The sequence below is a fragment of the Odontesthes bonariensis genome, chromosome 1, assembly GCF_027942865.1.
Source record: "Odontesthes bonariensis isolate fOdoBon6 chromosome 1, fOdoBon6.hap1, whole genome shotgun sequence".
Taxonomy (NCBI): Eukaryota; Metazoa; Chordata; class Actinopteri; order Atheriniformes; family Atherinopsidae; genus Odontesthes; species Odontesthes bonariensis.
Genome location: NC_134506.1, coordinates 24,465,746 through 24,492,099, shown reverse-complemented (window position 1 = coordinate 24,492,099; position 26,354 = coordinate 24,465,746). Strand labels below are relative to the sequence as shown.

At 40.0% G+C, this 26,354-nt stretch overlaps 2 protein-coding genes across 3 annotated transcripts; one reads left to right on the top strand and one right to left on the bottom strand.

Moving 5' to 3' along the window:
* The first annotated feature begins 4,716 nt into the window (after window positions 1-4,716).
* On the top strand, window positions 4,717-11,340 carry cmtr2 (cap methyltransferase 2). 2 transcript variants are annotated; one of them, XM_075461662.1, is made up of 3 exons: window positions 4,717-4,776; window positions 6,197-7,459; window positions 8,326-11,340. In XM_075461662.1, the coding sequence occupies exons 2-3, from the start codon at window positions 6,206-6,208 to the stop codon at window positions 9,376-9,378; spliced, it is 2,307 nt and encodes a 768-aa protein (XP_075317777.1). In that variant the 5' UTR covers window positions 4,717-4,776; window positions 6,197-6,205; the 3' UTR covers window positions 9,379-11,340. The 2 variants fall into 2 exon arrangements, with proteins under 2 accessions (XP_075317777.1, XP_075317768.1); XM_075461653.1 differs by lacking the exon at window positions 4,717-4,776 and having other exon boundaries at window positions 4,824-7,459.
* Window positions 11,341-18,518: 7,178 nt separating this feature from the next.
* slc38a8b (solute carrier family 38 member 8b) lies at window positions 18,519-26,297 on the bottom strand. Its single transcript, XM_075471212.1, has 10 exons — window positions 26,109-26,297; window positions 24,742-24,940; window positions 23,743-23,899; window positions 23,560-23,664; window positions 23,406-23,463; window positions 20,693-20,807; window positions 20,462-20,609; window positions 20,183-20,385; window positions 19,727-19,778; window positions 18,519-19,035 (listed from the first exon to the last, which is right to left on the bottom strand). The coding sequence occupies exons 1-10, from the start codon at window positions 26,295-26,297 to the stop codon at window positions 18,933-18,935; spliced, it is 1,329 nt and encodes a 442-aa protein (XP_075327327.1). The 3' UTR covers window positions 18,519-18,932.
* Window positions 26,298-26,354: the final 57 nt, after the last annotated feature.

Below are 26,354 nucleotides of genomic sequence, written 5' to 3'. Positions count from 1 at the left end.
TGGCTGGCATCTCTTCTGCTGCTTGAAAAGTTGAACTATTCTCAACATTACACCGCAAGCTACGCTAGCAAAGCGAAGCAACAGACCCAGAATTCAGTTCGGCAATGCAAGATGTCACCCCATTGAAAGTGAATCAGAAGCGAGACTGCTGACATCTGAAGCATGTAGATGTATCCTGACTAATCCTGCATACCAATTTATATAAGCTGATGCAATATTTTAAAAATCCAGACAGAAAGTTCAAACAACTCAGGCTGAGCCTGTAATGTGTAGTATCATTTTATGCTCTGAAAAATAGCAAATGCTGGCAAAAATAGTATCCTAGTTGAATGTTGTAGTCAAAAAGTGCTGTTAAAGATAAACTGGGTACCTTCATTGCTTTAAAAGTTTATGTCATTATTTAGAAGTATCTGGTTCGATGAGGAGACTGAACCTGGTCCTTTCATATTCTCCACTCTTTGTCCAACCTTTCCTCTACCCTCCCGCTTTCCACTTATTCACATTCATCCAATCTCCACATGTTCAGCCCTGTCATTATGTCCCCCCTCACTGTAAACATAGCACATTCCCTCAGTGTTCCCACAGCTTGTCTCACAGGCACCACCAGCACCCCAATCTGCTCGGGCATCGATCTCTCCCTCCATGGAGGCTGAGTCAGTGACAAAACTCTCTTCATGTTTATTTGTGTTTGTGTGTTTTTTTCATATTCTTTACAATAAATTGTTTCTTACATTGTTAGTAAAGTTTGTTGAAGTTGAACTCTTACGCTTCTGCTGACATCGTGACAGTTTGTCACTTGTCACAGTGAATTCTCTTGTATCACAAAATCTGACAGCTCACAGATGTTGGTACAACAAAATTACATCAATTAACATTCAAAGGCCTAAAACAACTATCAAAACAAAACATGTAGTAAAACTTGATAAGAGCGATCTGGCTGAAAAAAAAAATCATGTAAATAAAAGTGATCATTGCTGATGTTTATTGACCAGGATGTAGTGTGTGATGCAGTCACGGCACATCACCGATGAATAAGCATCTTTTTTTATTTCAGTTTAAACAGACATTTTACATTATCCCCTATAAGACAGTAAGATCTAATGTTGGACTGTTGTGTAGGAATGCTTGGTACCTTGAATAAAATGAATGTATTATGCTTATAGGCTGGAGAGAAAAAACCTTTTGATTTATTATCTTTTAAAATATTTGGATAGTTCCCATTTATTGGCATAGAAATGACTAATAGTTTTGAAGCAGTTTGACAGCCCATATAAACTACATGGAAATTATGCTGCACACATTTAAGAAACATAAAATAAAGCAATAAATGATTCAGATGATCTATAGCTCATGTGAGGTGAATGCTTTAAATGTTTAGCTCATTTTCTTGGTTCTTTTTACACGGTTTAATGTTGAAAAAACAATATTATTATTTTTATTACTAAGAAACAATTCATTGAAAAAACCCAAACACAACTGTGCTTCCGTTGAATGTGAGAATATTCAACATGATTAACACAACTAGTCCATAAAAGCAAGCATTAGAACAGCACCTAAAATGTTTATTTCCAAGAACATAGAAAGATTGACACTCAGTGTCTGTCACGGTGCCAATGGTTAATTGGTTGCTGTTGTTGTTTATGAATGGAAGACACGTGCCCACACAAGAAGATTTGTGGCTTCTTTCCCCCGCATCCCTTTTTTCCTTTCTGCAAAAATTTTTCCCTGCGGACTCCTAATCTGTATCTACAACAGAGAATAAAACCCTTTAACATAAATGACAGATGGCTTAATTAACTGCTGAACTGCATATTCTCGTGAAGGATTATTGTAAGTTTCTTAAACCTGTGTATACTACTGTCACAGCAGAATACACTGATTACGTTATTGCAGCATTTCTTTTTTAAAGAAAGGATGGTTTTTTCTTGCAGGGTAAATTATACAAAGTCAACCCATCATAGTTTAGTCGGATTGCATCTTTACAGTTGAATTTTTTCCTTTATCATTTCCCCTAATACGTCACTGTCAGAGAACGTTCAGAAGAGTTCTGAAGGCTTTGCTTTGGATCGCCAAAAACTCAAAAGTCCTCTGTCATGACAGTAACTTCGCAAGCTGCTCACGGGGACTGTGAACACAAATGAATGTGTCATATTTCTTCATTTGCTTGTTTGCACTGTGAAAGCTGAGTTTGTGCCCACCACACCAGCTGTGATGTGCTTTATATATCTTTTTCTAAATTACAGTTTTATCTCTTTTCTTACTGTTTTGCGAGGATCCATCTTTCATATGTGAGAGAGACGAAGAGGGTTTGTTGTCAGACAGCAGCTGCAGGAGAAGAGAGAATGACTCGTTTGCATCGTTCCTGTGCGGCATTGACAGAGAACAGATGTTCACCGTGATTGCTGTGCCATGTTTGTTCCTACTCTACCCCTCATCTAATCAGAGATAAAACACGACTGTCTTCCTCAACTCTCATCCTGTGGAATGACTCCCAAGCCACTACTGTTACAAACATCCATCATTTTAATGCTCTACATTTAATTACTTTTCACATTTCACCATATAGAGAATGTTTTTTTCCTGTATTGTATTTTGTGTTTGATATGAAGATTGTATTCTGGGTATGATTTGCATCAGGAATTTCTTACAGATAACTACAGACAAAGTACAGCTGAGGCTGGGGTCACCTGGGGTCACCAAAAGTAAGTAAACCAAAGTAATTGGGAAACATTCTCCGTGGACCATGGATCCACCGAGTATCCTCCAAGTTGAGCTACTTCAGTCCAAAGCTGCACACGGTAAAAGGACTCACTCATTCTCTAATTACTCAGGAATTATGCAGCATCTGGCAAAGCACCTGCTTCAACAGTGACAGTGTCATCAGCAGACCAGCTTACATGAAGCATGTTCACTGAAGTGACAGCGCTAGAAGAGCTATGAAAAACAGACAAGTGTGACATGACAAGTCAGGTATGGAAAGAGTCAGAATGCAGTGTTTTTAGTTGACAGATATACTTTTTTCCCTCTTAGTAAGTGTAGAGGAGAACAACCAGTGTAGACTAGAAGCAAGCAAACGTTGCAAGAGATATTCTGATTCTCGACACCTTAATAATCATTCTTACTCTTATATTTCCATGTGGGTTAAGATAGTACATCAGAGGTGTTAGCACAAAGCTTAGCTTGATGTTTCTCCTTGTTTGTCAAAGAACACATTTTCTGTGAAAGATTTAGCCTAGTGTTGGGGTGCCGGTTAGCTCAATGGGTTGAGCAGGTATCTCACACACACAGGCCTAAGCTCCTCGATGCAGCCGTCCCCAGTTCAAGGCCCAGCTCATGGCCCTTTGCTACATGTCCTTCTTCTCTCTCTCACTCTCTGCTCCATTTCCTGTCAAGCAACTTTCCAATAAAGGCCATGGAGTGATATGGAGATGGAGCCCATGAAGTGTCACTGGTGACTTAGTTTTATCTCGTGCATTTGACATAACAACATGAGCACACAGGATAATAATTGAATCGTACAAGTAAAGTTGTTATCTTCTGAACACAAGATTTTAAAACATCATTACCCATGTTACTTCAGAAGTTATATATACAGATGAAGAAACTGGGAAATTTCAATGGTCTTAAAGTAAATCTGATTTGAAGTCAGAAACTTGTTTCAAAGTTGGGGCATTGGCAACAAAAGATTGTAAAAGTTGCCCAATGCTTAGAAAAACATACTACTAATCAGGTTAGTAAGCAACAAAACATGTTAAAAAATGGGAAGATGTAATCAAATATGCAACATAATATCATCAAGATAAAGAAAGTCAAGGCTGAAAACAAATGTTGAGCGATTGTGATCTTTGGACCCGAAGGCAGCATCACATTACAGCAGACACATTTCTGCAGTGGAAATTGGTGCATGGGTTCAGAGACTGTTCTGAAAGTCATTGTCATTCAACTCTGCATCCAGAAATTCAAATTCAAACTAAGCTAAGAAAAAAACAATATAAAACAAAGTTCAGAAACTGACCATTCTCTGGACCCAAGCGCTTTAAAGATCATCTCAGTCCTGTGAACTGATTAATAGAAATCATTTTTAAATGATGAAACGGATGCTTGGTCAGTACACAGATTATACTAATCCTTAATTATATGAACAACATAAACTGTCATCCAGTCAACCTTCTTTAGGGGAAAGCGTTTCTTATTTCAGTAAGACAATATCAAACCACATTCTGCCCATATTTCAACAGCATAGTTCTGTAGTGATACAGTTTAAGAGCTAAACTAACCTACCAGCAGTCCAAATCTGTCACCTACTGAAAACATTTGCCTTATTATAAAACTAAGAAGTCTAAAACTCTCAGGGAGGTGGAATCATGAGAGAGGGAAACGTTTAACTTTGAAAACCACATGGTCTCCCAAACACTTTTAGAGTGCTTAGATTATGCAGTCCAGTAGTTAAGTTCCCTGTGTGTCAAGCTTTTTAAAATTATTACCACAGGAAAAAACTAACATTTAGCACAAAACATCTCATACGTTGTCCTTTTGCATTCTGTTTTCATGCTTAGTCCCCATCTTTTTGTGAAGCTGCCTTGTCATTGCCAGTGTCGTTCAAATAGATAATAATATGATAATTGGAAATAGGCAGAAGCGTCTGATATAATTGAAAGCTCAAATTTAAGAGATATTCCTTTAACAGAAGCACCGCCCACTGTTACTTACGCATGCGCACAGTTATTTTTAGTCACGTGAACTGGCTTTTCCGTCTCGTAGAAGCACGTCAGTTCGGTGAGTTTGTGACCAATGTTTTCATGTTGTTTTGTGTCTTATCGGCAAACAGCAGAGGCCCGGGGATGCTTGGCTGTAAGACTTGCCGTTTCGACCACGGCGTGTGAGAAAATTGAGCCACCGCAGGTTTTAGGAGACACAACACTACAGCTCTGCGCTGTAGGAAATGTCCAGTCGATGAGAAACTTTGTTGATGACAGCATGCGGCAGTTTGTACAGCCCAAAAACACGCAGCTGCATTTTCGTTGTCTTAACTCGGCTAAGCACTTTGATGCATACTCTCCTTGGTTTTGCTGTATCGCTGATTCAAATGAAAGCAGAAGGTTTTGCCTGCAGACTGAGCAGGAAACACATCCACTCACCTGATTTGGTCCAATGTCACGCGGTGTTCAGTTCCAGTTGTGGAAGTCCAGTGACGGATTTATTTATTTTATTTCCCATTTTATGATCCCGTTGCTGCTTGGATATCTTAATCTGAGAGCAACAGCTTTCCCTTAAGCAAGGCAAGAAATCAAGGGCAGTGATTATTTTTCTATTGTGAGTTCACAAGCATAATTGTGACACCGTGTTATCAGTCCCTGCATCCTCTGCTGGTTTAAATGTACAAAATCTTCAAATTTTTTTTGGCATATCATTTTTAATATTATTGTTATTGATGAAATGTCTAACTGTCTTGGTACTGAAAAGGATAAATTGCATGTAGTAATTTCTTTATCAACTCTGACAGCATGCAACTGATTTCAATACACGAAATGCAAAACCAGGTGAACTGAGGCTATTTTGGAATAGAAATTAGGTGGTTTAATACAATAATAAAATAATTTCTCTCATTACACTCATATATAAAACTCTACTTTTGGTCTATTCAGAACTCACTCTGCACACATACAGAGATTTCTGGCACCTTTTTAAATGGTCACGTTGCAGATATTTATTATGCTATTTGGCAACATGATATCATACACCGTAATAATTTAACGTGCATGTTCAGCATTAGATTTCAAAACCATTTAATAAATATTTACAGTAATTACTCAGTTGTCCGAAAAAGGCTGAACAGTGTAGCAATCTTGAAATTTTAGGCCTGGAAAAGTTTGGAATTTTATAAAGGAACATGTTTTAGGAAGCCTGTTGACTAAAGGAATGTGGTTTACACAGGACAGCAATAACATCATGTAAAATACACCAGTCTTAGCAAGATTACCGCCGATGATGATTTAAATAAGGTGTTGCTGAGCTGAACCTCAGTATAAGTCACGGCTGATTCCTCTTAATTTAATGAGAATAGAATACGTCTGTGCTTTCTAAGCCTGAAAAATGAATGCTTTGTGGTAAATTATGTCAAAATGGAGAGAAGGTGATGCCTGTTTCCCTTTTAATCATTGCATGTCCACCTCTTCGTGTTGTTATCGCTCAACAGGTGTGGAGGATGAGCTCAGGCAATGGCACCAGGAGGAAAGCCTGCAAGCAGCAGCAGCAGCACTTCAGTGTGGTGGCATCTGACCCTGAAACACTGGCGGAGATACAAGGTCTTTTTAGCAAAGTTAGAGCCTATGTGAAGCCATCCAGCGGTGAGTGGGACATCCCCGACCCGAATGTTGCTCTCCGACACCCAGCGGAGGAGCACCAGGATCTGCAGGAGATGAAGGCTTCCCTGAACGCAGTGAAGAACCGGCTCAGTGACAAGAACGTACAGGTGTGGCATCAGCACACCAACTCCACCAATCGGGCCGGGAAAGTTATAGCTGCCGTACGATCTGCTGCCAACGCGGAGATCTGCACTCAGGCCTGGTGCAAGTTCTACGAGATCCTGGGAACCTTTCATCTTCTGCCAGAGGAGGCTCTTCAAAACGGAGAGCTGAACACAGTCCACCTGTGTGAGGCTCCCGGTGCATTTATAACTGCTCTTAACCACTACATGAAAACCAGTGACTGCACACGATACTGTGACTGGTGCTGGGCCGCCAACACTCTTAATCCCTACCATGAGGCCAATGGGGGGAGCACGACCATCGCAGACGATCGGTTAATCGCCAACACGCTACCCTGGTGGTTCTTTGGCTCAGACAACACGGGCAACATCATGATCCAGAAACACTTGATAGATCTGCAGGGGTTTGTGTCGAACATGCGTCGAGTTGATTTGGTGACGGCGGATGGAAGTTTTGACTGTCAGGAGAACCCTGACGAGCAGGAGGCCCTGGTGGCGTCTCTCCATTACTGCGAAGTCGTAGCTGCACTGCTGCTCCTGAGCCCCGGTGGATCCTTTGTACTGAAGGTGTTCACCCTGTATGAACACTCCTCTGTCTGCTTACTGTACCTGCTGAACTGCTGTTTCCACTCCGTCAATGTCTTCAAACCTGCAACCAGCAAAGCGGGAAACTCTGAGGTGTATGTTGTGTGTCTGAACTATGACAGCAAGGAGTCCGTGAGGCTCCTGCTGTCAAAACTGATTCGTAATTATGGACCGCATCTGGCTGACAAAGAGGCCCTTTTCCCCAGATCTCTTATCCCAGAGTCATTTCTGAAGCAGCATGGAGAGGTGTGCTGGTACTTCCACACACTGCAGGTGGAGACGATCACAGAAAACCTGAGACTCTTTGAGGGAATAAGCACAGAGCAGAGGCAGCGGCTGGACCACATGAGAGACTGTGTGGCTCACGAATACCTGCAGCGCTTCCATGTAAGATAACTTCCCAATGTGAACAAATAGAACATTTATACAACCCTGTAATTCCCCTTAAGATTAGCAGTAATCACATTGGTGATTCTCCGTCTTGCTTAAATTTCACTTTGTTCAAAATGAATGACATTCTCGTCAGTTTCAATGGCACTTTTGTGCTAATTAGTAAATGTCAGTGTGATTTAAATAAAAGGTGAACAAAGATGAGATGATGAGACCAGGACATCAGTTGGTTTAGCTATGTCACTGTTGTGCAGTGGCTTTCTTCTAGTTATTATCATCTTAAAGTAACTACCAAAACAAATACAAACTGAATAGAAAATACGCTAAATGAAAAAAACTAAATTAGATAAAAAACAGTTGAGTACAGTTGGAATTTTATCAACATGTCACACTTGAATATTAGAAAGTAGTAACTTCATATTCAAGCACTCGGCATGACTAAATTTGTCGTTTTATCTGTTTTTAAAAGATGGATTCAGTTTGTTATGATGATGTAAATCTACACAGAAGGTTTGGTTTACTCATGTTTTACACAGTCATTTGCACTCGATGTGAAAGTACACCACTCACACAGTAATTAGAAGGTAAATCAAGTAAATTAATTCACGTTGGGCGAAATATTTCGATTGGCGACGCTAGCATGTATGTATTACGCGCAACCAAGCAGTGGTCAGTGCTGTGAGATTCGGACAATGCCTGGGTCGCCAGGAAAACGCTCCCACACACTTATTTATGTCTCGGGAATGCGGGGATACACTTAATTTGGCCTGGGGGTGGCATATCCCTTTAAAGTCAACACTGGTGCCAAACATTTTAGCCGATGAGACAAGTTTATCTGAACATGGCCTTGTTTTTCTGTTTAGGTGAGCTTTCTTCCAAGAAGCCGATGGATTTCCCGTAACACAGTGAGTCCTGCTTGCAGCACCGTCTCGGCGGGCCGACCTCTGGGACAAAAGAAGCAGACGGGCTCCTTCAATGAGCGCAGGGAGTTGCAGACCCTGAGCTGGAGGGAGCGTGTTGAGAGGAGCTGCCATGCTGCCTGGATGGAGACGCACTGCACTGAGGACAGCAGGACAGGCTGCGTGCTGGAAGGTCCCCTGTCCAGCTGTCATGTTGACTCATGGTATGTCATTACTGGGGCTGCACTACCTGCGGTCAGAAACTCTCCGTTCTGTGATGGGGTCATTTTAAACCACTTAAATGAAGCCCTGATGGACACAGCTGTAGACTGGGCCCACATGCCCCGCTGTGGCTCTTGCCAGGTCACTTGCGCCGCCTCCATATTGTCTGAGGTGGCGGGTCTTTGTGTCCAGAAAGCTGGCTCTGTGGGAAACGAGAAGAAAAAGTGTCTTGTGTTTGGCAGCCGCTCAGTTTGGGGTGATTGTGGGAGCCAAGTTGGGAATTTAGTCTTAACATTCTGCGCAGAGCCTTCATTTCCTCAGAGAGGCGGCATCTCGCTGCACGACGGGGAGCCGCTGTATCAGCAGCAGCTCTTAAGCTGTGTCGTGTTTTCGCTGCAGACCCTGAGCTCTGGGGATGCTCTGCTGCTGCCTGTGTTTTCTGCCCTCACCCGTGTCACTGCAGCTGTTGTGCTCTGCCTGCAGGCATGTTTTCACTCAGTCTCCTACAAGTGTTCGCCCCCCTCCAGTACAGTCGGGGTGGTTCTTGTCTGTGCTGGCTTCTGCCCCGAAGCTGCTGCCCGAATGCATCCAGTTCTGACTGATGTGCAGAGCTCCATGGGTCAGCTGTTGAAAGGAGACGAGGGCACAGGTGAAACTCAGCCTTGTGGAGGTGACAGCCAGGTGCTGCAGTTTGTTCCCATGGACGAGCTGCTCACTGGAGGCCTGACGGAGTTTCTGTGGGCCATGAACTCTGAAATCATTCGACAGAAGCTGCATCTGCTCACGCAGTCGTAGGGCAGTTTAGTGAGCTGTCACTCTGCGATGTATATTCATGTTTCTGATACCATCTCATCATGTTGCAGAAGACTGCTCAGAGATGATGACTGTCACCGAATCGTTTCTGCATGCAAAAATCAAGAGGACTCATCTGATTAAACATTACTCCTTTATGATGCAACGCGACTCCTAATGGACAGATTTCAAAATCATTTGGCAAAGCAAGAAATATCCCTTTTTCTCCTTTCCTCCAAACATGTGTCCATTTTACCCACAATTCATCCCGAGTTACTCCCTCTCTAACCGCAGAACTCTTTACAGATATATTGGTTTTAGCGTACAAATGACTGAGACACTAAAAAACAACTACAGTGTGCTGAAGATATGCAGTTAAGCCTGAAACTATTGATTTAGATTTCACATGACCAGTAGGTTCTTTCTTTTAGTTTTACATTTTCTTATGTCCACAATTATTTATACAGTTTCTCAGTCATCAATATCAAAGCCCTGAAGCTCGGTTCATGCCTCAACATCAGATTGGCGCAGAGTCTATGGAGCCTAAATACCTGACCTAAGCTCGTGTGAACATTTGTTCGCCTTGAAAACAAGTTCCCTTTTTTCATGTAACTTTTTAGTTCTCAGACTAAATGTTAAACAACTATAAGTTTTATTAAAAAACTATACGAGCGAATAACAAGTGCATTAGATTTGAGCAAAGTACCGTACCGAAGTCACGTTTCTAGGGAGGTGCATGTCAGAATCTGGTGGCGAAGGCCACGATGTCGGTTACAAACCATAGGCTCTACAGTGATCTGACGCTGAAGCAGCAAAACCAGCTTTGCTTGCCTTCACAGCAGTTTAAGAACCGTTTTTTTGTTCCTGTGATGGCAAATGAAGGCTTTCATATTAAAAATTTTTATGTTGTTTTTAGAAGAGATGAAGGAAACTTATTAGTCAGTTAGAAATTTCAATATAAATCAGAATTTGGCCTCTAAATTTGTGTTCAACTCTGTTTAAATAGCTTTATAAATGGGGATGCCACAGTTCATTTTTCATATGTAAAACGTGTCTTTCAGTTATTTGTCTGGCCAGAGAAATTATGATTAAATTAAAAAACGAGTGTGGTCCGTGGCCTGAAATAGAAGCAAGCACTGACTGATAATCGAGTAATGATATTTTGTTGGAAGTGGAGGCGTTTCGGCTTGATTTGCAGTGAGCGACACATTTTAGAGTTGGGGGGGGGGGGGGTAAAACTAACAGAGCTCCTTATCCATTCAATGATAACTTTATTTAAAAGTAGCCTACACTTAGTGATCTGTAATGGCCTAATCTGATTTAATCTGCCTTACTGCTGTTTGAGCAGCACCCTTAATATTGAACAATTTTTTTTTCTTTTTTTTTTTTTTCTTTTTTTTTACCCGCTTAATCCAAACTAAACAAATTCAGCCATCTTCTTCATGGTTTCATTTTGTGTTTCATACACAACTACTGACAACCTGCAGGCGAGAACAAAACTGATGGTCCAAACATCCAACACGTGAAAAATGCTAATTAATTTCTGTTCTTGATCAGCAGAAGTCATCCATGACTAAAGTCTCTGAGGCTTGTAAAGAGACCAAATAATCAGAAATCCAACCCGCGGCACCAAACAGTCACAGATGTTTGGAGTTGAAGTTTACATCACAGAAAGCCTTAAGTGTACCCTCAAGTGCCTGTTGTCTTGCAGAAGCACTTTATTTCATGAAGTGAGACTGGTGGGAATCTGTAAGCCATCGCGGTTCTTGGAGCTGAATTACTGTTAAACCAATTAATTTTATTTTGTGCCAAGTGAGGGAAAAACTTTCCTTCCTCACATAAGAGGAGCAGACTGAGCGCAAAAAAAAGATATGTGTTTGTTTATTGTAGTTTTTTATTTGTATATTCTGATTTTCTGTCGGTATAATTTATTTTCTTACTAACTTAATAAAAAATGTGCACTGATTTGACGTCTGGTCCTTCTTGACACTGCTGACGTGTGAATATATCTCCTAAAGATGTGAAAATGAAGAAATCTGCTTATCCTTTGATAGATTTGATCTCCCTGCCGAGAGTCTTTCATTTTTATTTCCTTTAAATCGCCAAAAAGAAGTTCAAATCGCTTTCTAAAATAATCTAATGTATATCAAAAAGTTTAATTCAGTTTCATTTCTATTGGGTAAGAATATTTTATCTATCATCTTATTCAGTTCAAAGTTTAAGAGCTTTGTGTGCAGCTGTAATAATAGAAACAGCAGGAATGAAGTCTGGAAGCGTCGTTCTCTTGCTGAATTACAGAAACGGGTGCATACATCCTGCCCTTTTTATGAATGAAAGCCTGGTGAAGAGTCGTGCGACGTGTGAAACGCAGATTTCATGTGAGCACACACAGAACCTTAAGAGGAAAGTCTCAGTTAATGAAGAAATGCCCATTATCTCCCAGGAAAGGTTTAGGTTCTGTTGAGCCAGCTAAGGCTGGCTGTTCTGAACATGTTGGTCAAATAGAAATCCACTATATTGATTTCTCTTGAGTCTGATTAACTCGACGTTTAACTGTAGTTCAGAGTTATTGTCAAACCATAAAAATCATCTTTTGCGCTCAAAACTCACCAAATTCTTACGTGTTGGGTGTTTGTTGGTTAGTTTGATGTTGTGGATTACATTTTAAAATGGGATCAGAGGGTTTATTTGTGTGTGCGTGTGTGTTCCTGAGGGAGAACTTGGGCTCTGCTGTGCAACAATAATGTAATCCGTTTTCAGTGTTGCATGTTTTTCTGACCTGTCCAAATATCTGCTCAACACAAAGCGTTGTGTGTTTGTGGGTATCTGTGCATGTTCTCTGTGCTCTGCCTCTGATGACAGGAGTCTAATCTGTGGAGGAAGTAATCAGATGTTGAGCTGGTGTGAACTTTGACTTCATTGTGCGGCAGTTTTCCAAATGATGCCGTGTCAGAGTGAATGAACTGCAAACATTTAAACTCTGTTTAATGATATCAAATGTCATTTTGAGTAAAGCCACTTTGGCTTGACATTTTAATCCCTAACATTCAGATAACACAGAAAAATAACCCAATATGGTTTATTGCTATTACCACAACTATATCATGATTACGCAGAGAGCCAGTATTCAACTGCATTTGTAATTTCTACAGACTACAGTTGCTCATCTGTCTGCACAGGAAAGACGTTGACAGATCAGGTGAGGTGAAACTCATTATGTAATAAAACGAGGCTGCAGGAACAAACCCCTCAGAGCAGTATGCATTCCTCTGAGGAATTCAGCCATTCATTTGATGTCTTCAGGAAATTTAAACCAGGATCCTTTTAGTCGCTACAACTTCTTTTCTTTTGATGCTTTTACATTGAATTCATGGTAGATTGATACTAAAACCAAGAATGTAATTATTTATTAAAATGCCTTCATATTAAAATATGCCTATGTTTCGAGTACTCAAAACTGAGTGTCTGGTTCATTTCAGCTTTAAACATCCCTGTAACGACTGTCGGGGAGCTGCAGTTAAATTATCACCATAATAGTGGGAAAAGGGGAGATGGTCAACATCTCCCACTTATGCTCCAGCAGCTGCTCAATTAAAGTCCTCCTAGAGCCTTTCAATTCAATTCATTTTTATTTATATAGCGCCAAATACAACAAATGTCATCTCAAGGCACTTAAATAATAAGAGGAGGGGGGAGGAAAGGGAGGAAAGGTGTGACAGATGAGGCCCCCCAGCAGGCTGGGCCTATAGCAGCTTAACTATGGGATGTTTCAGGATCACCTGAGCCATCCCTAACTATAAGCTTTATCAAAAAGGAAAGTTTTAAGCCTGGTCTTAAAAGTGGAAAGGGTGTCTGCTTCCCGGACATTTACTGGCAGCTTATTCCACAATAGAGGGGCCTGATAACTGAAGGCTCTGCCTCCCATTCTACTTTTAGAAACTCTGGGAACCTCAAGTAAACCTGCAGTTTGGGAACAAAGTGCTCTGTTAGGAAAATATCTTACAATGAGATCTTTAAGATATGATGGAGCTCGAGCATTAAGAGCTTTATATGTGAGGATAAGAATCTTAAATTCTATTCTGAATTTCTGACAAGATGTTCCTGATTTTAACAATATTACGAAGGTGAAAGAAGGCAGTCCTAGAAACCTGTTTTATATGTGAGTCAAATGATAAATTCTGATGAAAAATAACTCCAAGGTTCCTCACTGTAGAACTAGAAGCCAAGGAAATACCATCTACAGTAACTATATAGCTAGACAATTTCTCCCTAGAGCGCTCAGGTCCAAAGATAACGACTTCAGTTTTGTCTGAATTTCGAAGCAGACAGTTCTGAGTCATCCAGGTCTTTATGTCTTTAAGACATGCTTGGAATGTCAGACCATGTCAGACCATTCCTGTTTTCAATCTGACATTTTCAGCATAAATCAGTTGCTGCAGCTTTCAAGATGTCATCTATGTGTGCTGACACAGCACTCCTGGTGTCTGATAACTATAAGAGAAAACCCTTCCTTTTGTTTTCCTGAGATTAGAAATAATTTACCAGTCATCTCGAGGAAATTAAGGTTGTTACATCAAGATAATGTGATAATTATCTTGTGATAATAATTACAAGCATAGCCCTTCTCAGTCTTCGTAGATTAATGATAATAAGTCTAAAGGAGAAGTTTTAAATACCAGAGGAAGAAGGTGACTACATGTATTAATCCAGAGGGGTGTTCAGACTTTTTGTTTAAGGTTGAATTAAAAGTTTTTGATGGGGAATAAGCTCAATAATGTCCACGGTTTCACATAGTTTTCTTGTTTATACATCTTTCCAGTAATACTGTGTTTGGAAGGCACGTTTGGATCGTTTGTCCTCTGTCAGCTTCATTGTCCTTCAAATCTAATTCACATTGATAAAATTTGCTGCTTCTGCAAAGATAATTCCAGTTTAAGTGAAAAGGTTTCTCAAATCAAATCAAATCAAATTTATTTGTATAGCACATTTCATGTACAAAACAATTCAAAGTGCTTTACATAAAATAAAAGCATTGCAGCAGGGAGTGGAAGAAGCATTACAATTACATTAAAGAATATAAAGAGAAACAAATAAAATTATTTAAATTAATTTAAAAACAAGCAACAGTCCAGATAAATTAAAAGATATCGTGCAGATTTCATGCATAGACACATGAGAACAGAAATGTCTTTAACCTGGGTTTGGTGAAAGTTTAATCTCCACTGGCAGTTTGTTCCACTTGTTTGCAGCATAACAGCTAAATGCTGCTTCTCCATGTTTAGTCTGGACTCTGGACTGGACCAGCTGACCTGAGTCCTTGGATCTATTATCATATAATATCTACAAATGGTATCAAAGGAGATGCTAATAAGTAGTTACCATATTGTAGAATTACGCTCTGGACGTGTGAAGCACATCGTGCATGAAATAAATCTATATATTATATGATGATAGTTTATAACCCCTGTTTGTTTTCAGATGAGCTCATCATAATGTTTTCAGGTTTCTCATCTTTTCTGTGAAAAACAAGCACAGTTTTACTCCGTCCATACCAGTAAAACGAATAAGACTCATAACATCTTACTACTTGACTTGAAATATAGATTGCATCTTTGTCACTTATCTGCAGAAGCTGGAGGTAACTGCTTATGTGGGAAGTTAAACAAAAGAGAAAGAAAACATTTTTCTAAAACTGCTGAGAATCTGAAAACACGACTGAGACAAACTTTTATTCCAAAGACTTGATAAAGGATAAAGGCTCAGAGGATTTATATAATCTGTGTTGTACATATCTGCAACTCTTATCAGTGTCATTTTTGTAAATTTCCTTATTTTAGACTTTTTTTTGTATTCGAGTGTCTTATTTTATGGGTACATAATAGCGAGAAAGTCGACCAATCAGGGCGCTTGAGGGGACAATGTAGCTTTGAGTTTGCATTGTTCAAATCAACCATAGCAACATATTATACATGTGACAACTGATATTTAAGTCATGGGGATTTTAAAGGTCGTGTGTGACTGCAAATGGAAAGATAGACTCATGCTGTATGCCCATACTGGCAAAGGACATCCACTCCAGATTTCCGGCCAACATTCAGCTCAGTCTTCGTGATAATGTCCTTTTTATCAATGCTGGAGTGTAGAAAGCCAAACTGCGACACACATCCTTTAGACTGTAGTGTAAAGAGACTTGTTACAGTTTCATTTGTACTCACTGAGGCGTTATAAGTGGATAAACAGCAGGAAGGCTGGGCTTTTTCTTTGCTCTCCCCTTTCCAAACACAGTGGACGGACACAGTACAGGAAGTATAAGCAGTTGGCACGCGGCCATAAGTTTGGACTGCACACGGACATCTGCAGAGAGAACCCTGGTGGATGAGAGCAGAGCACAGAATGTATCAAAGAAAAGGAACGCATGAGTTGGTCCTCACAGTCCCTAATGTTTCCAGAATTTACACGAGCTGCACGAGATGATAAGAAAACATAGCTGCTCATGAGGTCTCCTTTCAAATGATTTCACAGTGACTTCACCTCACCCAGCCCATTCTCACTCCAACACATTGAAGTTTTAACACCTTAGAACATTTTTATTTTATTTTTAATTTAATTTTCATAGGATAAAAGAATAAGGAAGAGACTTACGCCCAGTACACATCAATAAATGCCTCATGACGTAAAGTACATTAATCATCCAGTCTTATTCCCGTTGTCTTCATTGTGCACGTTTTACATAGCTTCCATGTAAAAGATGTGCCGAGGTTCGATCAGAAAGATTTCTTTACATAAAAACAACAATATTCAACTATTGTTTTAGATTTAATTAGGCTGTTTCTGGACCTTGAATGCAGTGACATTGTTTGAACAATGTTCTTTGTTTGGTTCGTGTTAATTCTACCTAAAAAAATGTTTTCATCCATTTCACATAATTGTGTAAATGTTAGCTAAAATAAACTCATGTTATATCAAGGATTCAAATTCTGCTGAATTTTCAAAGATCATCAGTGATTTAACTTTAATTAGGGTGGCTGTAGCTTAGGGCATAGAGTGGTTGCCCTTTCACTTGGAGGTTGATGGTTTGATCCCCAACTTCTCCTGACTGCATGTCAAAGTATCCTCGGACAAAATACTGAACCCCACATCTCTTTAACCCAAGTTCACCACTGCTGCATCAATTGTCTCTCAGAGTTAGTCCCACAGGGTCAAAGGTCTGCTGTCCCCACTTCAATAAAGGCTGAGCAGCACAACAACTGATGTATGATGGTCGCTTTTCATAATCTTGATCCACATAAAACGAGGTCACGTGCACACATGCACACAACCATGTTATAGATGCAGTGTGCTGCCTGAGGCAAACTGCCATAGCAGAGCAGTGAGAGTAGCAACTCTGTTCTTATGGTGGAGACACACACCAGCAGTTGGAAATCCGTCACTTATCTGCAAAAGAAACAGGAGCAAACTCTCTTTTTATTCATTCAGAGAACAAAAGGCATGAAGATTTCAATCAGTGTGAAAGACGCACAGTAATATGAATAACATCCTTTTCCACTCGTGCGTCCTGCTGATGCTCTTATCAGTAACAATTAAACATATAAAAGGGATGTCGCCACAAAATGCCATTTAATTAATTAGCCCTGCAAGAAGCCTTCATTACAAGTAATCTTTCAGAACGACAGCAGCTACAGGGGACGGCATAGTAATGAGGGCTGGAAATTATTTTTCAGAGGCTGAGATAATCTAATGCTGAAAATAATAGATGATTTCAGTCGTGCTGGCGGCATCACAGAGATAATGTCAGTCTCTCGGTGGCTCAGTCCACCACTTTGGAGCAGATCATTTATCAGAAGGGTTAAATTAAATTTTGTCCAAACATTTAAGACATCAGGATCGTAATGACTTCTGAATTCTGACATTTGATTTAGCACCATCAGTAGGTTAAAGTTTGAACTTTTCCAAGAAAGTGTCTCAAAACAGACTTTGTGCACACACTCAAGCTCCTGATAATATTTCAGTTTTCCTATCACCATGGGTTGCATGATGTATAGTGTATTTTTTATGAGTCATGATAGCCTTGAGGGTATTGTTTTCATTCTGTGGATATATTCGTCATCATGATTTGACTTAGAACCCATCTAATAATATATCATGAATACTCAGCACACACAGGGTTCACAGTCATTAAGGTGCTAACATTTCCTGGTTGTGAAAACTAAATGATGACAAGTTGATGGGAAAGCAACTGAATGCGATGAAAATCAGTTTTCTGATTAAACTGAGGCAAAACTCCCTTTTTTTCCCAGACAAAAGGCTGAAATTAATTTACTAGGGAAACAGCAGAAATGCCCACGCCTCTCGCCCGATAACTGCTGGGATAGGCTCCAGCCCCCCGCTACCCGACCGACGGATTAAGTGGATGGATGGATGGAGGGACAACAGAAATGCGCATCTCTTGATAGCTGGATGCTACTCGAAGGGTATGTCCCGTCGAGTTTCCCTCATAAACCCAAGGATTGGTGTTCTGGATTTAGTCATTTCGCCGGCAGGTTAAAATGTAGTCCTACAGGCAGAACACAAGCCGAGGATCACAGCTGAAGGTTTTCCTGTTAAAAAACACAAACGCTGCACATGATGAATCTATTACATACTATTACAAGAATTGATAAAAGCTGCTGCATGTGTGATCTGGCAGATACATGCTGTATTTATGCCACTTGCATTTCTGTGATGCCAAATGGCTCAAATGTTGCTTTTAATCACACCCCTCAAGACACAGAAACAGCACCCAGCATTTAGATTTACTGTAAATCATCACTCACTCATACACCAACACATATGAGTGAGGGTTTGCAGGCAGTGTCCTGCAACTCCTTGAAGTATGAAGTCAATAGATATTAAACGGTTCCATTCTGCACACCTTAGCAATCACTCTGTTCTCAGTGAAAGCTGCAGATTGAAATCATTGCTATGATTGAGGTTAGTGAAAGAAAGAATCAGGTAACACAGAAAAAATATATATGAATCAGACTCTTGAAAGGAAAAACTGTTTATTATTGCATCACTTGGTAGATGTAAAAACACATTTGTATAACAATGAATCCCTCTGTTAATATAATCAAATATCAATTTTCTTGCTCAGTTCCCTTAGACATTAAAAATTTCCTGCCAACCAGAATCACCATGATAATACACAGCTCTACACATATGTAAACGGAAACTACTATGTTAAATAAATAACTCTTTAACTCTCTGGTACAACACTGCCCCCTGGCAGAGCTGAGCAAGAACACATGAGGCCTTAAACCGATACACATGGTTGGTATGTTACTGCTGCAGCAAACAAAGTAATATCTACTTTATTTTTGGGCACTTTTACACGACTTAATGATCAAAACACAATGCCTTCAAATCAAGTTTTACACATCACACACGACAGTCTTCCCGTCATAAACATATTGTCTTCCTAAAATTTATCTTTAAAAAATCACCATTAAGTTGTGCAATAGAAATGAGCGTCACAGTATGGCAGCTGCTGCAGACAGTGGTGATAGTTGAGGCAAAATTTAGAATTTGTTGAACATCTCCATCACAGCAAGGGTTGTGCTCTGTCCGAAGATGAAGGCTCCAACTACAATTGTTATCACCCCCCAAACTGTTAGAATTGCTCTGAAATGGAAAAAAAAAACAAAATCAAATTATCAACAGAAAGTACAAACAACTCTTCTCAGCAATGATTAGGACAACATACCCACTGCTGGTTTTGGGCTCTTTCTCATAATAGAACGTCCTTAATCCCTCCTGGAGTAGATTCAACAATGTGCTGAAAGCCTTCCTCAGATATATGGTTGTATTTTGACCCGAAAGTATCACATAGTTGCAGATTAGTAAACGAGGTGGTCAGCTGGTTTGAAATCTGATAACTCTGGAGGCCACTTACGTGCAATGAACTCATGTTCAAGGAATCACTCAGTTCATATGAGCTCTGTGACATAGTGTTGCTGAGACGTGAAAAGATGGCTGTACACTGTCCTAAAGGGACATGGTCTGCAACAATGCAACAAAAAGCAACACCCACCATCCTGATTTTTATTTTTAAAAGGGGCATTAAATCCCTAAAGTTCCTGTCAAGTGTTTGGATGATCAGATCTTTAGTTTGCTTTGCTAAGTAATTTTGTGAGTGAGTAGATGCTCATTTGTAAGTGTGCAGTTACATGTTGCATTTTCAGCTGCTGACTAAATGAGTAACAATTAGATTTAATTCATAAGCTATCTTTATTAAGATTCTTTTCAGGAAATCAAAAACAGCTCTTGCTTCATGTATGAGTCCATACTAGTACCATGTTACGCATATGCTCACCTGACTCTTTGAGAGACATCTTCACTTTGCATTGTGAACACTAAACAAAGACCTGCAACACACAAAAAACACCAAAGTGGTTGTATTACCACATGGTCATCAATTCGACCCTCAGTCAAGCGTAATTTGCAAAGCATCAAGTTTGTACAGTTTAGAGATCAGGTGATCATGAACTGCATTAATAGATTATTTGAGATAATCATTTATTTTAGGGATCAATTTATAAATGAAAATACATGCAGAACAATATTAGAAAAAATATGTTGACATTTTGCAGATCATATCATTGATCGGTTCAAGAGAAGAACTGAATATAAGGTTGTTACCTTCACACTAATCGGTATCCATTCTTATTCCAACAGAAGTTGAGCAAAAATTATATGAATGTTTTAAAGAAGAACTCAAAGTTCAAATCATCGTTTGTGGCCATTGGCACAGATTCAAGTTTGCTCATACCAGGAAAGATAAAGATGAAGAAGGCGCTGATTCCTCCAATGACGCTGATGACGTCAGCCATGTCAGGGACAAACATGGCGATGAGAAGGGTGAAGGTGATCCAGACCACAGTTAGAACAACTCTGCAGCGACTCTCGAAAGAATGAGTGACAATTCCCCGGCGACGTCTTTGAACTCGTAACATCAGGTTCAGGACTACAGATCTGTTTTTTACAACAAGGCACTGAGCAGACGCAGCAAATCACACACTAAAAAAACTCCTCCAACTGTATGACTTACCTCCCCAGAAGAAGAATGATAGGATAGATAGTGACAATTGATATTCCAAAAAGTAGTCTGGAAATGATCATGACCACATCGTTTCCTGGATATGACATCAGAATATCTGAGGCGACAGCTCGCCCAAACGTCATGAAGCCATAAACACCTGGTGAGAAAAAAAGTGGATATGATGAGCAGTTTCCGGCTGAGCATAATTCAACCAAAGTGAAGTTTTAGTGGGGAACTCACCAGTGAGAGTGTAGATGAGCAAGCAGAAAAACATGGAGAGCACAGAGATGACCACCCAGTGGGAGAGCCTCTGGTTCTCCATGCTGCTGTAGATCGCTATGCAGGCCTCATGACACTGCACACACACACACACACACACACACACACACACACAGTAATAGGAAGTTTTAGAGTTGTGTTACCAATGTTGTTGTTGATGCTAATCAGTGAGAATGTTCACTGTTGTCACAGCATGATAGAACCTCCTCTGTGTTTTACTATAGATTGGACATTCTTTTCCTTTTGATTTTCACTTTATAGCATTTATGCACTGTGTGAAAATGTCCGAATCAGTTGAACCTGTCATGAAACTGATTTTATCCTGTCAGGGATTGATGTCGGGTCTGAGCTGACTTGCCAGCTACAGGACACGGTCCCTGAGCAAAAATCCTCACTTTTTAAAAAGGGAAAATGTGTTTAAAATTAAGTCAATTAAGTGACTGAATGGCTGAGTTTAAATGTTGTATTGATAAACAGTAACAACTAGTTCTGTAGTACAACTTAGTATTAACATTTCTACATTTCTTCGAGACAAAAAGGGGGACATGCAAAGGTGAGAATGTAGTTTCTGGAAATGGTTCCTGCTGTTGAAATGCAGCTTTAGTTTGAACATCTCACATAAGTAGATAACCAAGCTTCATCTCAGTGTTCTTCACCAGATAGATATTTTTATCTCACACGTTCGGAAAACCAAAGACACATGTTATCTTTGCAAAGCAAACCTGAAATGATCTTTGGATAAGCTGCAAAATAGAAATATGAATCGGATACATTTCCATAGATTGATTTAAAATGAATAAACTGGGGTCGACAGAGGGTGTCATAGATTATGTTGCTGTTGGTTGTATTTCAAGGCAAGAAGCTTTTGTCCGAAACAGAAACTCAAGCCCTTACCTCAAGGAGAATATCAAATCAGTCAGATCATTTTTTATCTTTGCTAGGTCAGACACGATTCACAAAACTGTTGTATCTTCTCCATAATTAGTACCAAGTCTTCTGTGAATCCACATAAGTGGATTATTCCTTTTTTGTGTGTTAGATTTGGCTTCTTTTTCTCCCCACATCCTCCAAATGTGCTTCAAAAACGACAATAGAAACTCAGCCTACGTGTCTCACATTGCCATTTGGGGTTTCTTTTGATACCCTTCTGTAAATTTGCACAAACAAATGACTACACTTGGACTCAGTGGTGAAAGTGACAACGAGCATACATGTTGAGATAAACATACCAAATACCCCATTTTCTAAAAATGTAAGATGGGAATGGTTTTCTAGCATGGTACTGAGGGTTTGTTTGTTTGTCAAACATTTTGAATGACTTCATGTTAAAGGAGTGTATGTTGTGGAAATTTCATGAAATCTTTTTTTTTTTTTTTTAAATCACCGAACATGGAAAGAACCTTCTAAGAGTATCGATAAGTAGTGTTATGATCTTATGAGAAGAATTTTTTGAAAAACAAACAGAATAAGAATTAGTGAAATATCCAGACTGAACGAGGCCACAGTTTGCACGCAGTTGTCTCTATAAAAATATACGGTGAAATAAGGACATTAAACAATCAGCAGTGACATCAATCAGATCATAACGATTATTACAAATTGTGGTAATGAGCTGGATGTCATATTTAGGGTTGCAAAGGGGCGGAAAATTTTCGGTAAATTTCCATGGGAAGTTAAGCTTGGGAATTTTGGATATATTCCATATTGGAAACTTTCCATGGGAATAATGGGAATTATGGAAACTAATGGGAATTTAGGAGAACTAACTGGGAATATATTATATCCAAGCATAAATATAAACAGAAGTCATAAGAAAACATCCATACAAAATGTTTTCAACAGATATTTCAACAGATTTATTTGTAAGTAGAGTAGAACACGTCCTAATTACTTGTTTCAGGGATGAACAAAAACAGGAGTATTACCCATCCCCTAACCCCACTCATTCAAAATTGCCCACCCCCCCATCCAAAAATCTCCACAAAGTCCCATTCAAAATGTTAAATGAAAAATGCCACTCTTCCTCCAAAACGTCCCATTAAACATGCAAATCTTCCTTCAAGCAATCCTCTGCATTTTTGCTCAGTCAATAGACTCAAAACTTACTTCACTTTGTTAAGTCCACAGGCTCAAATGTGTGCCTTCAATAGTCTTTGTGCTTCAGGCTCAAAAGTGTGGTCCAGTCTTCTAGAAATCTTCTGTACATGTGATGGAGGCATGCACAGTGCCAGTAGGGGGTGTGGTCTCAATAGCCATGCAGTAAGCAGTGTGCTCTGTGCATGTGATTGAGGAATGGCATGGATATTCAAGTGTATTTGAATGGCATCTGTTTGTTTTAGTCAAGATTATGCTAAAGTATACTTTCCTCAATTATATTTAAGTTCCCTAGAAGAGCCAACCTTCAATTTTGAATTCCCAGTTTATTCCCATAAATTCCTGTGGAAAGTTTCCGTCTAAAGTCATATTTCAGAGTGACTTTGGTGTTTACCTTCTTGTAATGTTTTTGTTGCATTTCTGAGGTAAGTTTTGCTGGACCGACTCTCTGAAGCAGAGTTTTTCTGGTGGCAAGATCATATTCTGACAGAAACACTGCGAGGTGATTGGATAAAAGCACGAGTGGACAGCCTGAGCAGGTGGCAAGTTGCTTATTTTATGTGCCAGAAGATGATCTTACCTGGAAGCCAAAGCAAATGGTTGGAACAACACTGAACATGGACGCCCAAGAACTCACACTGAAAGACACACACATTACAGATTTATCGCTGTACATGACACAACAAACAGATGAAAAATACACCAAGTCAACAATAAAGTCCATAGTTACTGACCCCTGGCTGTGCTCGGGAGTTATTATAGCTGTGTGGCTGTCCATCAGGTAATACTTGACAATCACTGCCACACACAGATATGTAGCAGCCAGCGTCCCTAAAACACTGACACAGAAACATTTAACTGAAAAAATCATTTACACTAAGCTAGATGTCTCCGTGATGACAGGCAATGGCAGTTACCTTGTGTATTTCTGGATGCCGATTTCCTTTGGGATGGACAGTGGTAGGATGATGATAACGCACATGATGAAGAGGGCAAAGCGCTGGTCAGTGTACCAGTGATAAGGCATTTCTGCCTCAGTCAACCCAGTCACCGTTTCATACAAAGAAATACACACTGGAGAGACAAAAGTCCACAATACCAGGCATCGGTAAACTGCACAACAAGACAGAAGAGGTGACATCAGATCCCATGAAGTCTACAAAGAGTTCACTTACATCTTAGACTCTGCTAAACTGTGCCATTTCTGATTTTTATGTTGGTGTTTAACATTAAGAACGATGAGCACTTCTATGAATGTGTTCACAGCTTTTTGTTTTCAGATTGGTGTTGTTTGTAAACCCAATCAAATGCTCCATTTTAAATTGGAACAGAGAAAAAAACTTTACAGGGATTTGAGGGCTTTCAGATGGACGAAGAGAAACCTTAAAACAGAATGTAAAGCTGTGCTGATATCAGTCACGTGGTCAGTCTAATACCAGCAAGAAAGAAAAGCAAAAAGTGGACAATTTGTTCTCTGATGAAGATTAATTTAACATACGAAATGGCCTCCAAACTGAACCTAAACTTAATGGGTTAGCTTCACAACAACATCAACATCATTCAGAGTAAACTCTGAACAAGAAGGATGGTGATGGACCCGCATGCACCATCCATCATTTCTTTAAATGAGAACTCAGCTGATGTTTTCATTTGCGTAATTGTGCTAATGTTTCATGTCTCAGTGGATTAGTATAAAACTTGAAGGTTTTGCTTAAATGATGCTGTATTTTATATTATTCTTCTCCATTGTCAAGACCACAGCCAAAAAAGTGTATTTTCTGATTCAAACTTCAGGGAGAATATGGACCTATAAGTGGAGAATGATACACAGCATAACATGGAAAAACAACTAAACTGAATAGAGCAACAGGACATGAAGCAGTAGGTAAACACAGTCATATCTGCCCTCCTCTTACGTTTCTCCAGCTGGTCCTGCACCACCACCAGAAAGGCGACACTTATCATGAAGAGGTTAAAGCAGAAACAAACTTCGCAGAGCTGTCCCACGGCCTGTCCACACACTTCTCTCACCACGTCCTGATATGTCTTCTGTCTGCTGACAGACGATGCATAGCCGAGGATAACTAGGCCACTGATGAGGAACAACAGGGATACCTGAAAGGGCATGACAGAGAGGAGTTTAAAGCTAATCCTTATTCAGACACAGATCAAGGTGATTCTGAAACTAACCACAGGCAGAATATGAAACACATACTTATCAAAGACTCATTAAGGAAAGAAGACTAACCGTTGTCCCACCGCTCATGACCAGAGCCATGTCCAAAAGTAAAAGTCTGCCACGATATCACAAAGGATAAGATGACACATACAGAATCCACCCTTCCGTGGAGAACATTTCTGATGAGGCCAACAGGATCAACTGAATGTCCAAATGCAGCTCTCAGGTCCTGTGTCAGGTCTTTGCTGGATTTTTTTTTCCTCCTATATCCTAAGGACATCACCTTCAGATACTGTTCATCTGCTGTAGATACATTGATACCCTGCCATTTCTTCTTTTGCTGCACCCCATGCTGAGATATGCCGAGTTTTCAGCTAAAAGCTCTTTGGGAATCATCATGTAGGTGCAAAAATAATATTTTATTTCTGTCAAACTGAGTTATCTTTGATGTGTTTTAAGGATGCAGCTTGTCTGTTATATGTAGACACCACACTGGTTAATTCCTTGAGTTAGGTGCTGGATGTATGTTTAAATCATTCATAGGTCAGTGTCAAGTGGCTCAACAAACAAAAAAACACATTCCTCTGTAAACTGTCAGGTATAGGCTCTGGACTGAAAATTGGTTTAAAAAGGTGCACGTATCCTCAGGGAAATGTTAAAAGATAACTGTTGTTCAAGCCCACCATAAAATATTACAAGTCTGGCTGCTTTAAAGCAAAATATGATGAAATGAGGAGTGGTTCTGCACAGAACTGTGACTGAGACACCAAGTGTGCTAATTCTTGGAAAAGCTTTTTATCCCTCCATGAAACAGACACACACACACATTTCAATGACAGTGTGATGCAGCACAGTGGCTGTTTTGCTTCATTAGAGCTCACCTGTGAAAAATATGTGGCTGTTTCACACCAAGGGGAGACAGATGGATGGTGGTGTATGTTGTGTGCACAGAGGTTGCAGGCCGAGCATCATAATGTACTCACAAAACTCTCTAAGCACATATTAGCTGAGTCACATTAAAAAAAAATGCAGTTAATAATCTGCACTGGTTTCTGTAAAAATTTCCGGTGCACCAATGACACCTTTTTTTAATCAAAAACTCACCAGCTCCACACTGATGGCAGTGGTCACTCCCCCCGCTTTCTCAAAGGCCCAGGGAAAATTGAGTAGTCCGGCTCCCAGTGCAGACTTTAACATAATGAACACCGCTCCGAACGAACCAAGCCGAGGGGGATCTGCATGAGATGCAGACCGGGCCAACAGGCTGATGCTCTCGCGGGCCAGTTCCTCCATGATGATGAGCCGGCCCCCAAACCCAGACACTAGTGCCTGAGGCAACGTTTAAAGAGA

Bases quoted from the DNA above. Each gene is read 5' to 3' on its own strand.
- cmtr2 (XM_075461653.1), top strand. From the start codon at position 6,098: ATGCTTTGTGGTAAATTATGTCAAAATGGAGAGAAGGTGATGCCTGTT. The intron at 7,460-8,325 runs GTAAGATAACTT...TTTTCTGTTTAG, and splicing joins AATACCTGCAGCGCTTCCAT to GTGAGCTTTCTTCCAAGAAG.
- slc38a8b (XM_075471212.1), bottom strand. From the start codon at position 26,297: ATGGAGGAACTGGCCCGCGAGAGCATCAGCCTGTTGGCCCGGTCTGCA. The intron at 23,900-24,741 runs GTAAGAGGAGGG...TTGTCTCTCCAG, and splicing joins GCAGGACCAGCTGGAGAAAC to TGTGTATTTCTTTGTATGAA. The intron at 20,386-20,461 runs GTAAGTCATACA...TGTAAAAAACAG, and splicing joins ATCATTCTTCTTCTGGGGAG to ATCTGTAGTCCTGAACCTGA.